The following is a 19,945-nucleotide window of genomic DNA, read 5'->3' as shown; positions in this document are numbered from 1 at the left end:
AAGAAAATAAACGTCTGTTGTTTAAGGTCCCTCTGCGCAATTTGTTAAGGCAGCCCCAGGAGGAGAGAGAAGAAAGCCTCACGGCAGAGCGGCAGGAATGAAGTGAGGATCACCTGTGAGGCCAGAACATCTCAGGCAACCCCTTGGCCTGGGAGGGCGAGGAGGCAGCCACTCTGTTCCCAACGGTTCTGTGGGACCTAGGAAGGGACCCGGCGCAGGTAAAGCTTCATAGGCCTCCAGAAATGCTCCTCCACGCTGTCAGTGTGTCCTGAGAGCAGCTGAGTGAGCTCTGGCAGGCCAGGGACCTGCTCCCAGGGACAGCCCATTAGGTCAGTGGTTTCCTAATTTGTGCCATAGTGTGAGGCCCAGGGACGTGCCAGTGGGCTCTAAGTGCTTCACAATCACTGCTGAGGCTTTAAGCATGCTAATGCCCGAGCCAGCCCTTGAATCTCCCAAAAGGCAATGCTAACAGGCAGCCAGGAGTGATGGGGGCCCATGAGAGACCCCAGAAGAGTGCTGCTACCAAGTCCTCCCCCTCCATCCCTAGCAGCCGCCTGCAGAGACTGAATCCTTCCACGGCGGCGTGAGTGCAGGTTTCACACAGGTGGCTCACAGACCAGGCCTGCAGGTGTGTTTCATTTGGCCTGCAGAAGAGGAAGCGGGGCTGGCCCCAAAGACAGCCAAGTCTCATCACAGTGCACATACTGGAAGGTTTTTTTCTATCATAAATTTGGAAAGTACTTACTTAGTTGGGGTTCTATATGAGAACCACTGCAGACATGAATTTCATCCGGCTGTGACTCTTGTTTTTTTACTTCTTCAAGTGAGTGGATTTAGATGGGGGGTGATGGGCAGGGTGTTGAGAGGCCAGAGAGTACATGTGTTATGAGAACATGTGTGTGCATGCGTGTGTGTGTGTGTGTGTGTGTGTGTTTGGGGGTAAGGAGGTAAGTGTGAGGCAAGAGGAGGTGGAAGACCTGCTCCCCTGGGGCATCTCACGGGGCCTATCAGGTAGACGAAAAGTCTTGAGAGGTCTGTAGAACCCAGCGCCACACACCCAGGTCCTCATGCCAGCCCCTCAAGGTCTCCTGCATGCTCAGCTTTAGACCGAGGGAGAACTCAGCAGCTGTCACTGAGGATAGGGTTAGACACCCCCCTCCCAGCCCTCCATGCCCTGGCTGAAGGCAGGGCCAGATTCTGTGGCCAGGCCACTTTCTTCTGCCTCTCCAAACATAGAGTAGGCACTTGACAAACATCTTTTGTCAGAATGAGTGGACGAGAGGGGAGTAGTGGGGCCAGAGACAGACAGCGTGGGAGGGAAAGAGGGAAGGAGGGATAGATCCCATTCTAGGAACTGTCTGGGCACCTCAGTCAATCAAGGCAAGGCAGCTCTGCCAGGTTGTACAGCTGGAAGGGTATCTGAAGGGGTGGTGAGGAGTGATTGCTGTGCAGGGGCACAACTTGGGGTGAGGTCTGCTGAGCCCCCAAAGACCCTGGGATCTTGTCTACTTCTCAAATGCCTCTGCCACCACATTAGGAAAAACAAACAAAATAACATTTCCCCCTCTCCATCTCCACAGATTTCATTGAAATGAGCCTCTGTATGCACAGAATTGGAGCCCTGGTCTCCCAGCCTAATTATCATTTTTAAGGGCACTGGGAAAGGAATTCCACCTGCTGCAATACTGAAAAAAAAAAGAGAAAGCCTGGGATGGGGAGGGCAGTCCTCTCTGAGGTTTCTCTCCGTCTTGTCACCACATTGGGTCCTTGGGGCCTCTTGATCTGATGGGTCTAAAACCCGAGGCCAACTCTCCATGCTTTTTTTTTTGTGCCAGCAGGCACTGGTGACTCCAAGTATGGTCAGGCCTGTGCTAGACTCATGAATGCAGTGGTGGGTCCGAGGGTCCTGGCCTCAGCCAAGCGCAGAGCCCAGCCCAGAGCCAGAAGCACACAGGAGCTACTGCACAGCTGAGAGGCTAAACCAGCCCTGAGGATGATGCTATAGGAGAGACGGTCATGGAGGGGACAGAGGATGAAAGGGCCTCACCACTCAGACCAAACATGTGCTCCGGGCCTTGATGCATCCAGAGAATTCTCGCAGCAGAGAAGAGAGGAAAAGGCATTCCGGCAGAGACAATGACATGAGCCAAGATGCGGAAGCATAACAGTGTCACTCCAAGAGCAGCAGGAGCAGGGAAGTCGGCTAGACCACAGGATGAGGGACAAGCAGCAGGCAATGGGAGACGACACTGAACGTGGAGGTAGGGCATGATTTTGAGGACCCTGAATGATATGGGGAGTAGTTGAGGCTTTGATCCACACTGACAGGACCCACTGCACAGGCCTGGGAGGAGGCCTTTGTCACCCACCACTGCCAAGAACACCAACCAACCAACCGTCTCACTGTTTTCAAGGGGACACTAACAAGAGGCATAAGTAACTTAATAGTAAAAAATCCAAATAATATATGAGATCATTCACATACACACATGCATGCACAAAAATAAATGAATACCAAGTCAGACTTCAGAACTAAGTATGCTGCAGCTGTCATCTTGAATTCAAACCGATCCAGTAGAACTCCCCTCATTAGGAGGACAGGCTTGGTGCTACAAAGCCCTGGCCCAGAGAGGATACAACAAAGACAAAGTGTGACCAAGGTGAACATCCCACAGTCCATGCCTGAGGCTGTGCACATCAGCCAGGGCCCCTCTCCCAGAGCCTCTGTCAATTCCTATGGTCAGTTCCACCAAGTCCATGGGCTAGCCAGTATTTCAGACCACAGCAAAGCAGAAGCAGAGGTAAAGTAAAAATTGAGACCACAGGAGAGAAAGAGTAAAGATTAGAGAGAGGTGGACAGAGGGGCTGTATTTAAGGCAAGGAGGATAATTGGTCCAGAGGGAGACAGACAGACTAAAAAGTAGACACAGAGCTGCAATCTGTAGTGAGCTGTGCTCCACATACTCTGTAAATCCAGAAAGGCGGAGGGACATCTTAGAAGAGCAGTCCCTGGTGTGTTCTATAAATATTTGTCCTTTGAGAACTCGATGACCAAGGGATTCCATGATCAAATACACCTGGGAGATCCTACACACTATATCTCTCTTTCAATAAATCAAAACCATCCACTGATAGAGTCAGGCTCTGAGAAGCCCTGCAGCACAGCAGATTTACTTTTGTTCGCCCAGTGTTCCCTAAATCTGTACAAGCTCTGAACCTACCCGCCCCACACCTACCAACACCTCTTGGAATTAGTATCTCACAGAATCCACTGGTGTAGAAAAATGCATTATCATTTGTCTCTATCTAAGGAAGAAAACAGCACCTTTTTTCCTTAAAAGAGTTGAAATGATTACGTTTGGTGCCTTTTGCAAAAAGCTATAGTTGCATGGAAAATTCACTTTACTTGCACAAACCTCCCTACTCACCAGGGTGCCAGGAAAGTGACATGGTATTAACCCCCAAGACCTTGGCCTTCAGGGCACCTGGAACCACCTCTGGGCCTCTGGTTGATCCCAGACTACCCCTCCAGGGCCAGGAGCTGCAGAGGTCACTGCATCCAGCCTCCTGCCCATGTAGGGCAGGGCAAGCTCATCACACCAGCCTCTCCAAGGAAGGAAGTGCCTCAGCAACCATGTGTGTATGCGCGCGCACGTGTGTGCGTGTGTGGGCGTGCGTGCATGTGTGCGCATGTGTGTGTGCGTGCGTGTGTGCACGTGTGTGCGTGCACATGCATGTGTGTGTGCGTGTGTGTGTGCATGTGTGTGTGCGCGTGCGTGTGTGCGTGTGTGTGTGCGTGCGCATGCATCTGTGTGTGTGTGCGTGTGTGCGTGTAGGGGGCAGGGAGCGGAAGAGGAGGTCCCAGCAAACACAACCATTACAACCATGCATGAGATGCAAGCTCGCCTAACACTCTCATTTTCACCTCTCTCAATTTTCATCTTGTTCCTCTTCCACATGATGACTCCCCTGAATAACCAAACACTATCATGGTTTGGATCTGCCTGTGAGGAACAAGAGAACACAGACTCTCTCTATTTTTAGAATTTTCCTCTGGAAAATGTTTCCTTTACCAAGGTATGGATTTTCAGAAGGGCTCAAGCTCTTTACAGGGATGGGGCCAGTATAGAGGTGGGAAGCTCCTCCATAGCGAAATGACACCCTGGGAACCCAGGGCCATTCCACTCCCACCCCAGCTCAGCAAGTTTCAAAGAGAGGCCGGCTGCTGCCAGGTGATATGGAGGGTGAGCACCCAGGACCTCACCTGGTATGTGTTGTCGAAGCTGTCGTACATGAACCTCGTAATCAGAGACGTCTTCCCGACTGCAAAACAACAAGGAGAGAGGTTTTCAGTCACGGCATCTGAGCTAGGCTCTTCTAAACACACTGCATTTGAAGAAAACAGATAAAACCAAAAAGCACAGAGGAAAGGCCGAGTTGCAGAAATACAGAAGTGGGAGATAGGTCCCTGCCAAGGACCCCGTGGTGTGGCCACCGAGTCTCTATCCCAGGTGGGCTGAGAGCTATTCCTGCCAGGCACCAGGCTGCTGCCAAGGAGGAGGTGTCCCACTGCCCCATGAATTTCCACTACCCAAATCCAGGTCTTCCTTGACCCAGGAGAACCCAGCTGATGCAAGAACCATCTATGAAGAATCAGGGTAAGTGACGCGAAACAGGAGGCTCCTCTCGTACTTGCCCACGTACACTTGGTTGTTGGTCATACACTGGGATGGAAACCTGCCCTTTATTTCCTGTTAATTCAGCCTGAAGATTGGTGGGGACAGTGGTTTTCTAAGGAACCAAGGGCGGGGAGGCAAATGTCATTTCCCAGTGTCTCTCATGGACAGGACTATTCTTTGTGTACCTGACCGTCCTGCTCATTGCAGGATGGTTAGTATACCTGGAACCCCGCTGGGCAAATGCCAGGAGGATCGATCCGCAGTCATTGTGACAACTGTGGACTCACTCACACATCTGCAAATGCCCTGTAGGGGCAGTGACACCGCAACTGAGAACCACTGGCAAGGCTGAGAGAAACCAGGATGTCTCTTGGGAATCCTACAAATGCTGCTAATTTCCCAGACTGTAGAATTTGGCTTTTGACCTCACCCTGGGCGGCTCCCCTGGGGCCTGGCAGTGACAGAAATGTCAGCTGCTGCATTTCTAACCATCTAGAGTGGGAGAAGAGGGCAGTCAAGGGACATTCATTAGGACAGGCCCTGCACGGTGCTTCTCTGTACTATACCATCATGTCTGCGCCATGGCCCTGGGAGGCTCAGTGAGGAATCTGTCCAGCTGTGCTGGCTCAGAGCCCTCTCTGCACTGGGCTGCAGGAGGACAGGTAACGCTGGCAGACAAAGCAAAAGCGCCCTCGCCCTCCCATTTCCCAGGCTGGCAGGATATTCGTAAGCTGTGCCTGGTGGGGCGGCTGGTCACTCCCTGGAGGGAGCAGGACAAGCCAACAGGACCCCTTGGCAAAGGCCCTTTACCAGCTTTGAAGCCTCAACGGTGCACCACGTAACAGACAAGTGCAGTTAGCTCCCAGCCGCCAGCATGTGCTAGGGGAAAGATGATCATCTACTCAGAAGGAGCATCTGACTCACTGTGTTTGGGGTGAACTCGGAAGACCCCATCTTTAACCCAAATTTGGTTAGCTGGATTGAAATCCTACTGGGGTACTTTTCAGCTGTGTCACCTTGAGGTGATCCCCATCCCAGGACCTCAGTTCCTCATTTAAAAACGGATATATTAACAATGAAGACTTGAGGGGGCTGTAGTAAGAACTAAATCAGGTAAAAATTACAAGGCACATGGGAAATGTTTTAAAGTGGAAGGAGGCAGCAGGTAACTGAGCTAGGTAAGGCAGTTTCCGGAGTATCAGATGGAAAAAATATATGTATCACCACCACCCCAGCCCTCAACTCTGGGCGGCACTCAAGTCATCCCCATTTCACACAATGGGCAATTAGGTGGCAGCTCCTGGCCCAGGGTCGGAGCTGAGTGGGGCTGGGATGTGGCTGCCTGACCAGGTGCTCAGTTCCTATCCAGGTCTTCCTTGATAGGTCATGCTGGGTTCAGGATTCTGCCAGGTCAGGAGTCTGCCCTTGTTGGAGAATACTGACCACCATGCCAACCCTGGGTAGTCAGTGCCAGAAGTGAATTGTAGGGTACCAGCTGGTGTCAGAACAGCCCCATTTTTAAAAGAACATTTCTGGGGTGAGCAGAAATGTGCCCAGGATCTCTTCTAATTATACCTGGAAGCAGTCTTTTACACTTCTGATAGAAATGAGGCTATAAAGAGCATTCTGACTGCTTTCAATCTCCCCTTAAATTTCACATGAAGGTGAGAAGTAGGGGGCCTCCCACACCTGGAGGATCAGCTCTGAGGCCATGAAGCCACAGGCACTTGGCTGAGCACCACAGAGGGAAAAGTGGGGCAACCCTGAGCTAGCAAGAGGCAGATGCAACTGGGGAGAACAAGGCATCCTCCTTTTTGAGAGGCCGTGGAAAGTTACTGCCTCCTCAGGAAGAGAGGCATCCCGGGGTGCGCTGGTCACTTCCCTAGGCAGCGACGCCCTGCATCTTGCACCTTAGGGAAAGGGGCGTGCATCAGGGATCAGGGTGGGGAGATGGACGGGAAGATACTGAGCCTCTTCTCCCGGTAGGTTCCTCCCTGGGGCCTCCAAGCACAGAGAGGAGAGAAAGCAGAATCTCCAAAAAGCCACTAAGGGCACAGGAAGTTCATGGAGTAGCTGAGAACTTGGAAATCCCTGCAACACCGTCCAATGCCAAGGTGCCCCTCCTTGAGATACCAGCCACTGGCAGTGAATTAGTACCGGCTCACAGGTCTAGGTGGCAGGAAAACATCCCCCAAAAGTTTTTTACTGGGACTGTGCAGGAGGAGCTTTTAGGTGTGGGGTCCTGGCCAGTGCCAATATTTTCTATGGGGGAATGCACAGAAAATAGGACCATAATACGCAACACATTACCCCAGCATTTACAGAGCATGTTCCAGGCACACAGTAGGAGCTGAGTCAGGCACAGAATTGACATGAGAACAGTAAACAGAGGAGACGTGGCACCTGCCCATCGAAGCTTGCAGCAACACCCGGCACCACACCTCCCAGCCCTCAACTCTGGGTGGCACTAATGTCATGCGCACTTCACACAACGGGCAATAAGGTGACAGCGCCTGCCCCAGGGTCAGAGCTGAGTGGGGCTGGGATGTGGCTGCCTGATCAGGTGCTCAGTTCTTATCCGGGTACTCCTTGATAGGTCATGCTGGGTTCAGGATTCTGCCAGGCCATTATTGCCATTGCTGTGGCACTCCAGGGAACAGCCCGTCCCAGGCCAAGTCTGGAACTGGGGGCCTTTCTCTACTTGGGAGGGGCTTGATCCAATTTGAAAGGTCAGAAACTGGTCACTGAGGTGCCCTGGAGGTGCTCTGTCGGGCACAAGGAGGGCTCGCAAAGTGAGAATTTTAACATCTGGGGCCCAGCACCCCAACTCAGGCTTGAAACGGATGAGGGACTCATTCTTGCTTTGATGCAAAAGGCAATGACTTTACGCTATTCCTCTAAGCTTGTTTTTCTCATTTCTCGGAGCTGAAGCCTTCTTCCCCACCTCAGAGCCCGCTAAGACGACCCATGTTCTCATCACACCAGCCAGGGTAATGTGTTATACCCCTGCAGTGGTATCCAAGACCCTTGACCTCCATGCTTTGTCTCTGGGGAAGCGTCCGCAGACCTGAGGCAGAGCTTAGTAAAAGGAGCTCCTCTTGTCCATTTCTGCCCAGCCTCTGCCCATGGTATCACATAAAGGAGCTGAGTGGGTAAGGGGTTGCCCTGCACTAAGCTCCTCTCCCCTCTAAAGGGCAAAGACCCCTTCCCTCAGCCCACATCTGCCCTCAACAACTGCCCAGGGTGGAAGGTGCTGGAACCTGCAAATGGAGAGCTTGCACACTGCATCTACCTGGCTACTTTCTCAGTCCCCCAACCATAAAGGGTGGGCAGTACCCATCCCTAGCCACCTGACCGGGTACTCCCACTCAGCCTGAGAAGAGCAGTAGCACAGGGCATCCCAGCAGCCCTGCAGGCGGGCAGGTGGAAGAGCCAGGAGCTCCTCCTGTGTCCCCCTGCCTCGCAACAGCTGCCAGAGCTTCTGTGGGAGCTGTCCTTCCGCCAGCTCTGTTCTCAAGGTCACACCGCCGTGCTTCTACCGCAGTTCTCGGACACCACTGCAGCAAAGTGGAGCTTTTCCTGAGGACAAAGATTCAGCTCCACTGGCAGGTTTTATTAAAAATAAGCAGGCAAATCATTATTGAGCTTTTTTATTTTCTCTCTGCTCATGGCTCAGCAATATTCTTGTAATCTTCTGGTAGTTTAGTCCCACATGATTAAGCAGGGAGATGCATTTCTCCTTTTTCAACCAAATGAGGGTGAGAAAATTCATTACTGAGCATTTACCAGGAGATGCTAGAAAGAAGGAGAGGAAACTCAAACTCTTACTGGGCCTCTATTTGGCAGCAGACGAGAATTTGGAACTTTATTTAGGTTCTCTTATTTAATCCTCATCACGATCCAATGAGTTAGTTATTATTCCAAGGTCACAGAGCTGGGAAGTGGTGGAGCTGGAATAGGAGCACAGAGCCAGAATCGATGCCTCATCCACTCTGCTGTGCTGGTTTATGTAAAGGTCTGACAGCAGCAAAGCGGCAGATCCCAAAGGCAGGGGTGCAAGTGGCCGGGCAGTCTGGATGGCTGCAAGGAGGAGGCAGGGCAGCCGTGGGGCTGGGGAAGGCTGTGGGTGGGGGTGAAGGGGAATTCCAGACAGAGGGAACAGTGTGCGCAAAGGCACAGAGGCAGGGAGAGAAAACGCTCGTGAGAAGACACAGGAGGCAACAGGCTAGGTTGCTATGGGGGAAACACTTGGAGGTCCCTCAGCCTGAGGTTCATCTCAGGGCAAGTGGAGCCAGACACAGTGTGTGGGGAGGAGTGAGCGGCAAACACTGTTCATGGAAGCTCCATGTGGCTGTCAGGTTGATTTAAGCCAAACTCATCTCTGGGGCCAGTTGTGGAGGGAGGGAGGAGCAGACAGAAGCACGAAGGCAGGGGCAGGGGCCAGACGGCACAGGCCATGTCAGCCACATGGAGAAGCGCGGATTCTAGCCCAAAGGCAGTGGGAGCTTCAGAAAGGATCTTCAGCAGAAGGATGGTGTGAACAGGTGTGGCAGTTCATAATTTCCATAGTGAGCTCATAAAATATTCCCACCCCATGTGCTCTTCTTACAATCCAACTCTGACATTCCATTATGGGGTGAATATGGGCAGGCCTGTGACTACAGCAGAAATGGCCCTGTGGGAATCCCAAGGCTAGCTTAGAAAGAACAGCACAGCTTCTGCCTGGAGCGCGTTCACACTCACACACTCTGGAAGCCAGCCCTGCAACCCAGCTACCATGCTGTGAGGAAGCCCAAGAAAGCCTACAGGAGGAAGACACGCATGCAGCAACCAACTGGGGCCCCGGCCAACAGCAACCAGTAGACCTGTGAGTGAGTGAGCCTTCAGGTGACTCCTGCCGGCAGACTTCAAGTCGCCTTCAATGCTGCATGGAACAAAGCCACAACCTCCCTACCAGGTCCTACTCAAACTACAAATTCGTGAGCAATGTAAATATTCTTACGGTCTTGAGCCACTAAGTTTTGGGGTGGTTTGTTACACAGCATTAGGTAATCAGAGCAATAGACTTGTGCTTTAAAAAGAAGAAAACTTGTTAGTCCATTCTCACACTGCTATGAAGAAATACACGAGACTGGGTCATTTATAAAGGAAACAGGTTTAATTGACTCACAGTTCCCCATTGCTGGGAAAGCCTCAGGAAACTTACAATCGTGGCAGAAGGCAAAGGAGAAACAGGCACCTTCTTCACAGGGCAGCGGGATGGAGTGAGTGCAAGCAGGGGAAATGTCAGATGCTTATAAAACCATCAGATCTCATGAGACCTCACTATCACAAGAACGGCATGGGGGAAACTGCCCCCATGATCCAATCACCTCCAGCTGGTCCCGTCCTTGACGGGATTATGGGGATTACAATTCAAGGTAAGATTTGGGTGGGGACACTCTGCTACAGAATGGCCTACGGAAGCCGAACTGGGGGCAGAAATCTTGCCAGAGATGGAGGATCTCAGTGAACAATGCAGAGGTGGTGGGGCTGGAGAAAATGGGGAGGAGAGCAGGGGACAGGACCAGTGACTGGTCAGATTCAGAGAGGAGCCCAGAACTCTTCCCTGCAACCTGGGTTCGTGGCCATTAGATGCTAGAGCTAGTCCCTGAGCCCAAGCCAACTGGGCAAGGAAAAACACCAAGCAATCACCTTGGATTCAGGTCACTCATAAAAGCCTTCTTCATAATTGTCAGATCAAAAGCACAAATGCCAACACTGCATTCAGAAAAAGCAATTAACAATAATCACTCAATCTCCTGAGCTAAAGATGTAAGCTTATTTTTCACTATTGGCATCAGCATGAAACAGTTTTCTTACCCTAGTGAGAACTACTGTCCCAGGGGTCTTGCACACCCATGGGGATGTCCAGAGGAGCTTGGTCCCATGTACCCTAGAAATCCCACCAATGCAGGGTGCACCACATGCTGGCCCTTCACAATCAGCTACCACTGCCTACCTGGACCTCACCTATGGGGGCCATTCACTCCATCAGTGCCCACCATGGGCCCCAGGCCCCCATCTCACTGGCAGGTCCCAGGTAAACAGATTCTTGTACATTATGGTGGTTTCTAGGTAGTTGCAGAGGCCAGTGAGGCCTCTCCAGCCATTCAGCAAACATCCACTGGGGCTCATTGTGTACCAGTCCTGCGCAGGGCACAGAATTTGTAGTGACAAAGCAGATGCACCTCTGGCCTCAAGCAATCCATATCCAGTGGTGAAGTGAGACACAGATCCAAATACTAAAATGCCAGGCAATATGGGAAGGGTCTCCTGAGAGGCCCATACAAGGAAAGGCCACTCTGCTGGGAAAATCACAGTAACCTCTTGAAAGAAGTACCATTTGGGCTGAGCCTTGATTGATGGAGATGAGGGGGTCACAGGGAATGACATTCCTGGGGGAGGAACTGAATGAAACCACAGTCGTGTGAGGCTGAGATTCCTTTGCTTAAAATCATTTGCCCACATTTCTCCACTGCTGCCACGTGATGCCAAATCCACCCAGGGCTTCGGGGTCCGTGGCTATGAGGACTTCTGGTCTTGTCTTGTGCCCACATCACAGGCTGAAAGCTGAGTGGGCGGTAAGTCCCCAGACTCCTCCACTGACACTGCCTCCCTCCACGAAGGACAGCTCTCCTCCCTGTTGCCTCCACAGCGGGTGTGGATGTGGGTGGTGAGGCTGCTGTAAGGGCCAGAAACTGGGAACAGCGGGAGGCAGAGCACAGACTTTAGCCAGAGACTGCATGGAGGGTTTGCCAGGACCTGGCAGAAGGTGCACCACCCACTAGCTAGCCCCTCGCAGAGCCAAGCCAGAACCCTGGCCCACAATCTGCTCTTGGCTGTGCATCCACACTTACCACACACACCAGCTCCTCAGAGCTCCTGGCCAAACAGTGGGATCCTGATCCTCCTGGGGTTCACAGAGCTGGGCTCAGGGCCTAGGGCCCCAGGAGTTCTGGGAGGAGATGGCAGGCAGGACAGATGTGGCATAACTCACTGCCATTTCTAGGCCACCTTGGTGGGCTGCCCACCTCTCAGATGCCTGTGTTTTCAGGAAAACAGTCGCTATGCCAGGGAGAGAACCTCTGCATCCCTGGCCCCCAGCCCCCAGCAGCCAGGCCCATTTCAGATAATGTCTGCAGCTGCCAGAAGGTGGTCCTGAGGGCTGAAAAGGCAAATCTGCTTCCTCATTGTGCAGACCAGTAACCCAGTCCTAGCAGAGACCTGGCTGACTCAGTCATCCCATCAGCTCAGTTTCTAGAACAGAAGTGGGAATTGCTGGTATAAATGCTGAGAAGGACCTGTAGAGGGACTTGGCTCTTGTCCTGCAGCTGGGAAAGAGGCCAGGCTACTCACATCCCTGCTGCACAGGGCCCTTGTGGGGAGGCCTCCACCATCCTTGTAACCTCTGCTCATAGTCTACCACTCCTGGCCTGACTGTGAGGTGCGGCCCCCAGGCCCTGTGGTGACAAGCGAAACAGTTAGAGACACCAGCTATATCCGTCAACCTTGTTTCCTTTGGCTCTGTTTTCACCAAACAGAGAGTGTAGCCCCATTCTTCCTCAAAGGTGGGTAAGCTTGGGAGCCAGGCTCCCCGTTCCACACCCCACCCTGCCACCCTGGGCTCCAAAAGGCAGCCCCAAACTGGGCATGCATCTTTGGCAGCTCCTACTAGAGCCCTGAGGGGCTGGCTGGTTCACCGTAGGCTAAATGAGGAAACACGTGAAAAATCCCATTTCAAACCATCCCCCAAAAGACTCAGATGGTAATTAAGAAATATGTAAAGCTCTTCATTGGACACTTTAATTAAGTGTGTTAATTCCCTCTGCTAGAGGACGCTCAGCCGCCTGGGCCTCACCCAGGGATCCAGAGAAGATGGAAAGGGGACGGTAGAGGGGAGGGAGGAGTCGAAATAAGGTGAGGGAGGGAGGGGTCAGCCAGACACTGGCGCAGGCTGGTATGGCCCAGGCCCTTCTCCGGCACCAGCGAGGAGGCAGACCGATGCCTGACCCTCTCACTTCCCCACTGAGTGCCCCATCTCACTATCCTGCACCCACCCCATCTCCTCTATCCAAGCTCAGGGGGCCCAGTAAGCCTGCACATCACAGCAAGAAGGAACAGGGCGAGTACATCCTAAAGGATCCCATCCACATAACAGTTATGGGATCCCATCCTAAAGGATCCCATCCACATATGTCAATGTACATAACAGTACATTGACAAGGGCAGAAAAAGGAAAGGCAAAATAAAGGTCCCTTGTGATCAGGAAAACTAAGATTCTAGACAGGAGTGTTCCCAGGATGGCTGGTCCTCCAGCTCCTCCTGAACACCTTCAGCAGCTCTGTGGTTGCCGGGGACATGACAGTCTGCTGGGGCTCCACATGATGACTGGCTGGAGAATGTAAGATATTAGTCTCAGTTTTCCTTCCTATACCAACACCCTGGACCTCCTCCTGCTTTTTTCCCCCAGAGGCTCCACCTTTAATGCAAAGAGGCAAATTCCAGAGAAACATGCTGCCAGCACAGCTGGGCTGGGAGAGGCCCCATCCTCAGGGACCCGACCAAAGCCCTGGCTGCCACAGAGGAGGGCTCAGCCCCCTCTCCTGCCCTGCACAAGGTGCTATCATCTTTGGTTTTCTTCTTTTCTCTCTAGCTTCCTCTCTTCCTGCCTCCACCCCAAGGTTTATTGAGGTACAATCAATAAACAAAAAATGTATATATTCAAGGTGTAAAATGTGATGTTTTAATATATAGAGAGGTGACCCTTGAAGAAGGCAAGAGTTTGGGCACTGATACCCTGCATAGTCAAAAATCCTCATATGACTTTTGAGTCCCCCAAAAATTAACTATTATAATAGGCTACTGTTGACCAAAGCCTTCCTGATAACATAAACGTTGATTAACAGGTATTTTGTGTGTTGTATGTATTATATACTCTATTCTTAAAATAAGCTATGTGTTATACATATTATATATTCTTATAATAAACAAGTTAGAGAAAAGAGAATGTTATGAAAATCATAGGGAAGAGAAAATAGATTTACTGTTCATTAAGTGAAAGTGGATCATCATAAAGGTCTTCATCTTTGTCGTCTTTACGTTGAATAGGCTGAAGAGAAGGAGGACGGGAAAGGGTTGGTCTTGCTGTCTCAAAAATGGCAGAGAAGAGGTGAAGAGGTGGACAGGGAGGCAGAACAGGAAGGCACACTGGTGTGAATTTTATTGAAAAATATCTACCTTTAAGTGGATATGCATAGTTCAAACCCATCCTGTTCAAGGCTTATCTATCTATCTATCTATCTATCTATCTATCTATCTATAGTCATGCTTTGCTTAATGACAGGGATAAGTTCTGAGAAATGCATCATTAGGTGATTCTGCCGTAGTGTAAACATCATAAAGTATGCTTCCCAAACCTAGATGGTACAGCCTACTACACACCTAGGCTATAATGGTACCCTACTGCTTCTAGGCTGCAAACCTGCACAGCACATTATCGCAGTGAGTACTGTAGACAGTTGTAACTCAGTGGTATTTGTGTATCCAAACATATTTAAACAGCAAAGGTACAGTAAAAGTACGGTATAAAACATAAAAAGTGAATAGAGCCATAGGACTGGAAGCTGTTCTGGGTGAGCAAGTCAGTGAGTGGTGAGTAAATGTGAAGGCCTATGACATCACACAGCAATAGACTTTATAAATACTATATATTTAGGCTACACTAAATCTATTTAATAATTTTTTCTTTCTTTAATAATAAACTTAGCTCACTACAACTTTTTTACTTTATAAACTTTTTAATTTGTTTTAACATTTTGACTCTTTTGTAATAACACTTAGCTTAAAATACATACATTGTACAGCTATACAAAAATTATTTCTTTGTATCCTTATTCTATATGTTTTTGTCTATTAAATTTTTTTTTTTTACTTTTTAAACGTTTTTGTTAAAAACTAAGAGACAAGCATACACATTAGCCTAGGCCTACATGGGGTCGGGATCACCAACATCGCCGTCTTCCACCTCCACGTCTCCCACCAGAAGGTCTTCAGGGGCAGTAACACACATGGCACTGTCATTTCCTGTGATAACAATACTGCTTTCTGGAATTCCTCCTGAAGGACCTGCCTGAGGCTGTGTTACAGTTACCTTTTTCAAAAAAAACAAGTAGAAGGTGTACATTCTAAAATAACAACATAAAGTATAGCATAGGCAATCTTTGGAATAGGAATAGGCAAAAATAGGAATTTTTGAGCTCCATTATAATCTTATGGGACGACCTTCATATATGTGGTCTGTCATTAACCAAAACACTGCTATGCAGCACATGACTATATATACATTGTGAAATGATCACCACAATCAAGCTAATTAACATATTAATTGCTTCACATAATTACATGTTTGTAGGTATGTGTGTGATAAGAATACTTAAGATCTACTCGACAAGATACAGAAAGACAAATACTGCATTATCTCACTTATATGTGGAAACTAAAAAAGTAGAACTCATACAAACAGAGGGTAGAAGGGTGGTTACCAGGGGTCAGAGGTGGGGAAATGCTGATTAAAGAGTGCAAATTTGCAGTTATAAGAGAAGTAAGTTCTGGAGACCCACTATACAGCACGGTGACTCCAATTAATAATAATGTATACTTGAAATTTCCAGCTTTTCTTCTTCACGTTCCAAAGCCCCCAGGCCCAGCCTGCACATCAGTCTTGGCCTCAGTCCTTCCATCCTCCCGCAGAGCCTCCGGAGCTCTCAGGACACTGCAAATCATCCCGGTCCTGGGGCTTCTAAACTGAGAGTCCATACCTGACTTGAGATTTCCTCTTGCCCCCAGCCTGAAGCAGATGCTCAGGGCACTAGGGACAATCCATTTCCCTACCTGCTACAGTCAAGTCTGCTGTGAGGACTAATGACTTGGGCTACGCTGCCCACAGAATGCATCCCATTACCTTACCCCAAGAAATGTTGGAGCCAAGAGTCAACCCCAGCTTCAAAATCAGGCAGAGGCGAACCGAATGCACTGGTGTGGAGGGAGAGGCAGTGCTATCTGGAATGCAACTACTGTGCACAAGGAGTACTTGTACTTATGACTCATGAAAATAAGATTTGAAAACATAATTATTTAAAATAGTATCAGAATAAAGTAGCTATATATCAAAACAATGAATAGCCTCCTAGTCCCTCTGAATACCCCTACTGTGTTTGGGGAGGTCCAAAACCATTCTCCCCAGTGTAGAAGCCTCCTTTACAGCTATTTTGTAGGCACATAACTGAGCCTTCTCCCAACAGATGTTCACGCAAGACTACCAGACTCAACTGACATGAATCTGGTGAGACAGAGAATTCCTCTGGATTCTAAATTCAGGGGCAGCCATGATGTGCGTTTCAACAATGGCACCTGCCAGAACCCATCATAGGAGCTGCGTCTTCCCCTGGACCAGTTCTATATGACTCGGGCTGCTGCTCCAAGCCCAGACCTCTGACCCTCCCACGGATTCTATGAACTTCCCAATCATTCCTCTAATACATTCACTGTTTGCTCAAATCTGCTGGATAGAGACAGTTTCTCTCTCTTATTCACAACTACAAATGCCGAGAGAGATAAAATATAAGGCAAAAGTTATGTAAGCTAAAAAGAGAAAGCTAGACCAAAAATTTGCTTACAAAAAAAAATCTTGAAAAATCTTCCCTAATTATTGAAGTTAGACTAAGAAATTGTCTAAGCTCTCCGGAAGCCAAAGGGGAAAAAAAGAAGCACGACCGACAGTAAGATTCACAGTGTTCAGGAGATTAAACTACATCAATTGCCAATATTGAGCTTTTTATAAGAGCTGGGCAGCAGAAAGTTCTCAAAAAGAGTCTGGAGTGCAGAAATTTTGTTGCCACTTAAAGGGGAAGTCTACACATTTATACAGTCAACTGGATGAACATCCCAGATGAAAATCAAGGCTGATAAACCAGACCACACAACACTGCCTGCCCAGACTGATGTTCCCTACAAACAAATGAATACACAATAAAACAAAAGTCCCAAGACTTTAGCTCTGGTCAAAATGGAGTAACAGGGACCAGATTTAGCCTCTAACCTGAAACGACCAAAAGACAGACAAGGTACATGAAACAACAATTTTCAAGTCATTGGATATTAGGCAATGATGACCCCTGAGATACACGAAACAAAGGAGGGGAGCCCCACAGATTACTGCCCTCAGAAAATTTCAGGCCACAGCACAGGGAGTGGGGACCCAGGTGAAACCCAGTGGACACCCTAGGTTGAGAGGATAGGGCTGAGGCTCAGAGAAAACACAGCAGCTAGAGTTCAGAAGATGGAATACCAGAGAGGAGGGAGGCGCAGAAAGGGAATTGCGGAGACCTGCACAGGGTTTCCCTCAAGCCTTCAGCTGAGCACTGATCAGCAAATGTGTATGAGGAAACTACTTGAGACTGGGGAAAGACTGCCCAAATGGACTAGAGGAAACAGTGCTTGGCATCCACACCAGCCTGCAGACAGTGCTCATTCCCAGCAGCCACAGCAGAAAGTCTCATCATTCACGGGATGCTGGGGAGAGTTCTCAGAAGGGCGGGGCCTCATAGTGGGTAATAATTAGCCATATACTGAGCCCTACTCTGGCCACAGCTAGCAAATCTTAAGAATATTTATGGGAATAGAAAAACTATCCACACACAACATGGCAAAATCACAATGTCTGATATCCAATAAAAAATTATCAGGCATGTAAAAAAGAAAACAGACTCATAAAGAGGAGAAAAAACAATCAACTGAAACCAACCCTAAACTGACAGAGATGTTATAATTAGCAGATAAAGATATTAAGAAATAGTTCTTACATATAACTGTTACATATTATATTATATACAACTTAGTTACTATATATTATATATAACTTAGTTATTATATATAGTATATATGTTATATGCTATATCTTAGTATAACAACATATAGTATAATATGTTTAAGAAGTTACACAGGGGAGAAAAATAGACTTTCAAAGACACAAATCAAACTTCCAGAGGTAACAACTACTGGCTGACATGATTAGACAGCTTAGATGTTGCAGAAGAAAAGATCAATGAACCTGAAGACAGTAATAAAAATTACCTAAAGTGAAACATGGTGAAAAAAGAATGAAAATAAATGATCAGAACACCAGTAAGCTCCATGATAATGTCAAGTGGTCTAACATCCATGTAATTGGAGTCTTCAAAGGATGAAGGGAGAGGCAGTGACAGAAAAAATACTTGAAGAAATGACTGAAAATACTCCAAAATTAAAGCAAACTAGACATCCACAGATTCAAAAACCCCAAGCACAGGAAACATAAAGGAAACTACAGCAAGGCACATCATAGTCAAATTGCATAGTCAGTGATAAAGAAAAAAATCATAAAAGTAGTCAGAGAAAAAAAAGACACATTATGTACAGAGAAACAAACAAAAAAAGGACAGTAGATTTCTCCTCAGAAACAATGCAAGCAAGAAGACAATGGTGCAGTATCTATAAAGTACTGAAAGAAAAAAACCTGTTAACCTATAATTCTATGTCCAGGGACAACATCTTTTGAAAGCAAAGGTGAGATGAAGACTTTTTCAAACATACAAACGCTGACAGAATTCATCACCAGCAGACCCTCTCAACAAGAAATGTTAAAGAAAGTCCTTCAGGAAGAAGTGAAATGAAACCAGATGGAAATGCGGATTTATACAATGGAATGATGAACACAGGAAATGGTCACTACATGGGTATGTAAGATCTTTCTCTTATTATTTGAGTCTCTTTAAAGGATAACTGACTATTTAAACAAAATTACAACAATATATTAGATCACAGACCTAAGAAAACATAGAGAAATATCTGTTACACTGTCAGATGCTACACACACTGGGAGAAAATGAAGTACCACCTTTGAAACACTAAAAGAAAAACACTGTCAACATAGAATTCTATACCTAGCAAAAATCATTCAAAAATGAAGGTGAAATAAAGGCATATGTTGAGACAATTCACTGCTAACACATCAATAATACAAGAAAGAAAGCTCTTTGGGCAGAAGGAGCAGTATACCTGCACATTCACACTTAGATCACATGTGGTCAGCATGTGCACTAAAGTCTGACTGACCTAGGTTTTAATCCTGGCTCTGCCACTCATTTCTTGTGTGATCTTGGGTTAGTTCCTATTCTCTCTGAGGCTCAGCTTTCTTCCTACATCCAATAAGGACAAAAATGCCTATCTCACAGAATTGTTATGAATTCTATGAAAGCAGTAACAAGTTAAAATTCAGGGTATCTGGGTGAAAGGCATATGTAAAGTCTTTGTCCAATCCTAAACGTCAGTCAAAATAAAAAGTTTAAGAAAAAATGGTAATTACTTTAATTACGTGCACACATCCATGTTTCTTAGATTCCTGGCACATTCAGAAAATGGCTTATTCTGACTAATTAAACATTCTGGTCAGCATGAAATTTTCCTAAGGAACTGGAATATAACTGTACTTGGCATCAACTCAGGATTCACGAAGGACTAGGACTTAGCTGGGCACTGCAGAACGGCTATGTGCGCCTCCAATCACAGGCCAGGAGATAGAGAAAGCCTGGCTCAATCAATTCAGTGGCCGGGGTCCATGTGTAACCACCATGTGTGCACATGCACAGACAAGAATGCAAGTACGCATATATACACATGTGTACTTGCTCAACTCAGCAGGCACCAAAGGCCCTGGTGTGGGTAAGAACTCTAGTTCCCCCGGTGTCTTAGCTATGAGGACTGACAGTCAAGGGCAATACCTTCAGGGTTACTTGAAAACCACCTGAGATCTGACCAAACAGCTTGTATAGACTGTATACCTCTGTGGTTAGCCCACTCATGTTCTGAATCCTCTCTGCCTTGCTGAGCCTTCTCACATACCCTTGGCAATTTCAAAAAGGAGCAGGATCTCTCCACCTGAACCTAAGAGCTTAGCACCAGCACCAGCTAGCTTTGAGCGCTAGCCACACTCCCTCCTCTTAGAGCTCAGAGAACAGGAGTCTACATCCTTAGCATACACAGTTACCCTCTGCCATAGCTTCCCTGGAGAGCTAGACTGGAGCAGGCAGAATACAGTCTATTTCAATTGGTTTGAGGCTCAACCCAACTCTGGCCAGACCCTACACAGGCCAATCCTGCCTGTGCATTTGAGCAGTTGCATGGGTGCT

At 48.2% G+C, this 19,945-nt stretch overlaps 1 protein-coding gene across 4 annotated transcripts in view; it reads right to left on the bottom strand.

Annotated features, from left to right (window-relative positions):
• RAB6B (RAB6B, member RAS oncogene family) overlaps positions 1 to 19,945 on the bottom strand; it is a 68,344-nt gene that overhangs the window by 33,078 nt on the left and 15,321 nt on the right. For all 4 annotated transcript variants that reach the window (XM_025374866.1, XM_025374870.1, XM_025374867.1 and 1 more), the window contains one exon: positions 4,265 to 4,323. In XM_025374866.1, the coding sequence (XP_025230651.1) occupies positions 4,265 to 4,323 (59 nt within the window). The remainder of the gene's footprint in view (positions 1 to 4,264; positions 4,324 to 19,945) is intronic.

Source organism: Theropithecus gelada, chromosome 2, assembly GCF_003255815.1.
Source record: "Theropithecus gelada isolate Dixy chromosome 2, Tgel_1.0, whole genome shotgun sequence".
Taxonomy (NCBI): Eukaryota; Metazoa; Chordata; class Mammalia; order Primates; family Cercopithecidae; genus Theropithecus; species Theropithecus gelada.
Note: the sequence above shows the minus strand (reverse complement) of the source record. Positions and strands in the feature narration are given on the sequence as shown.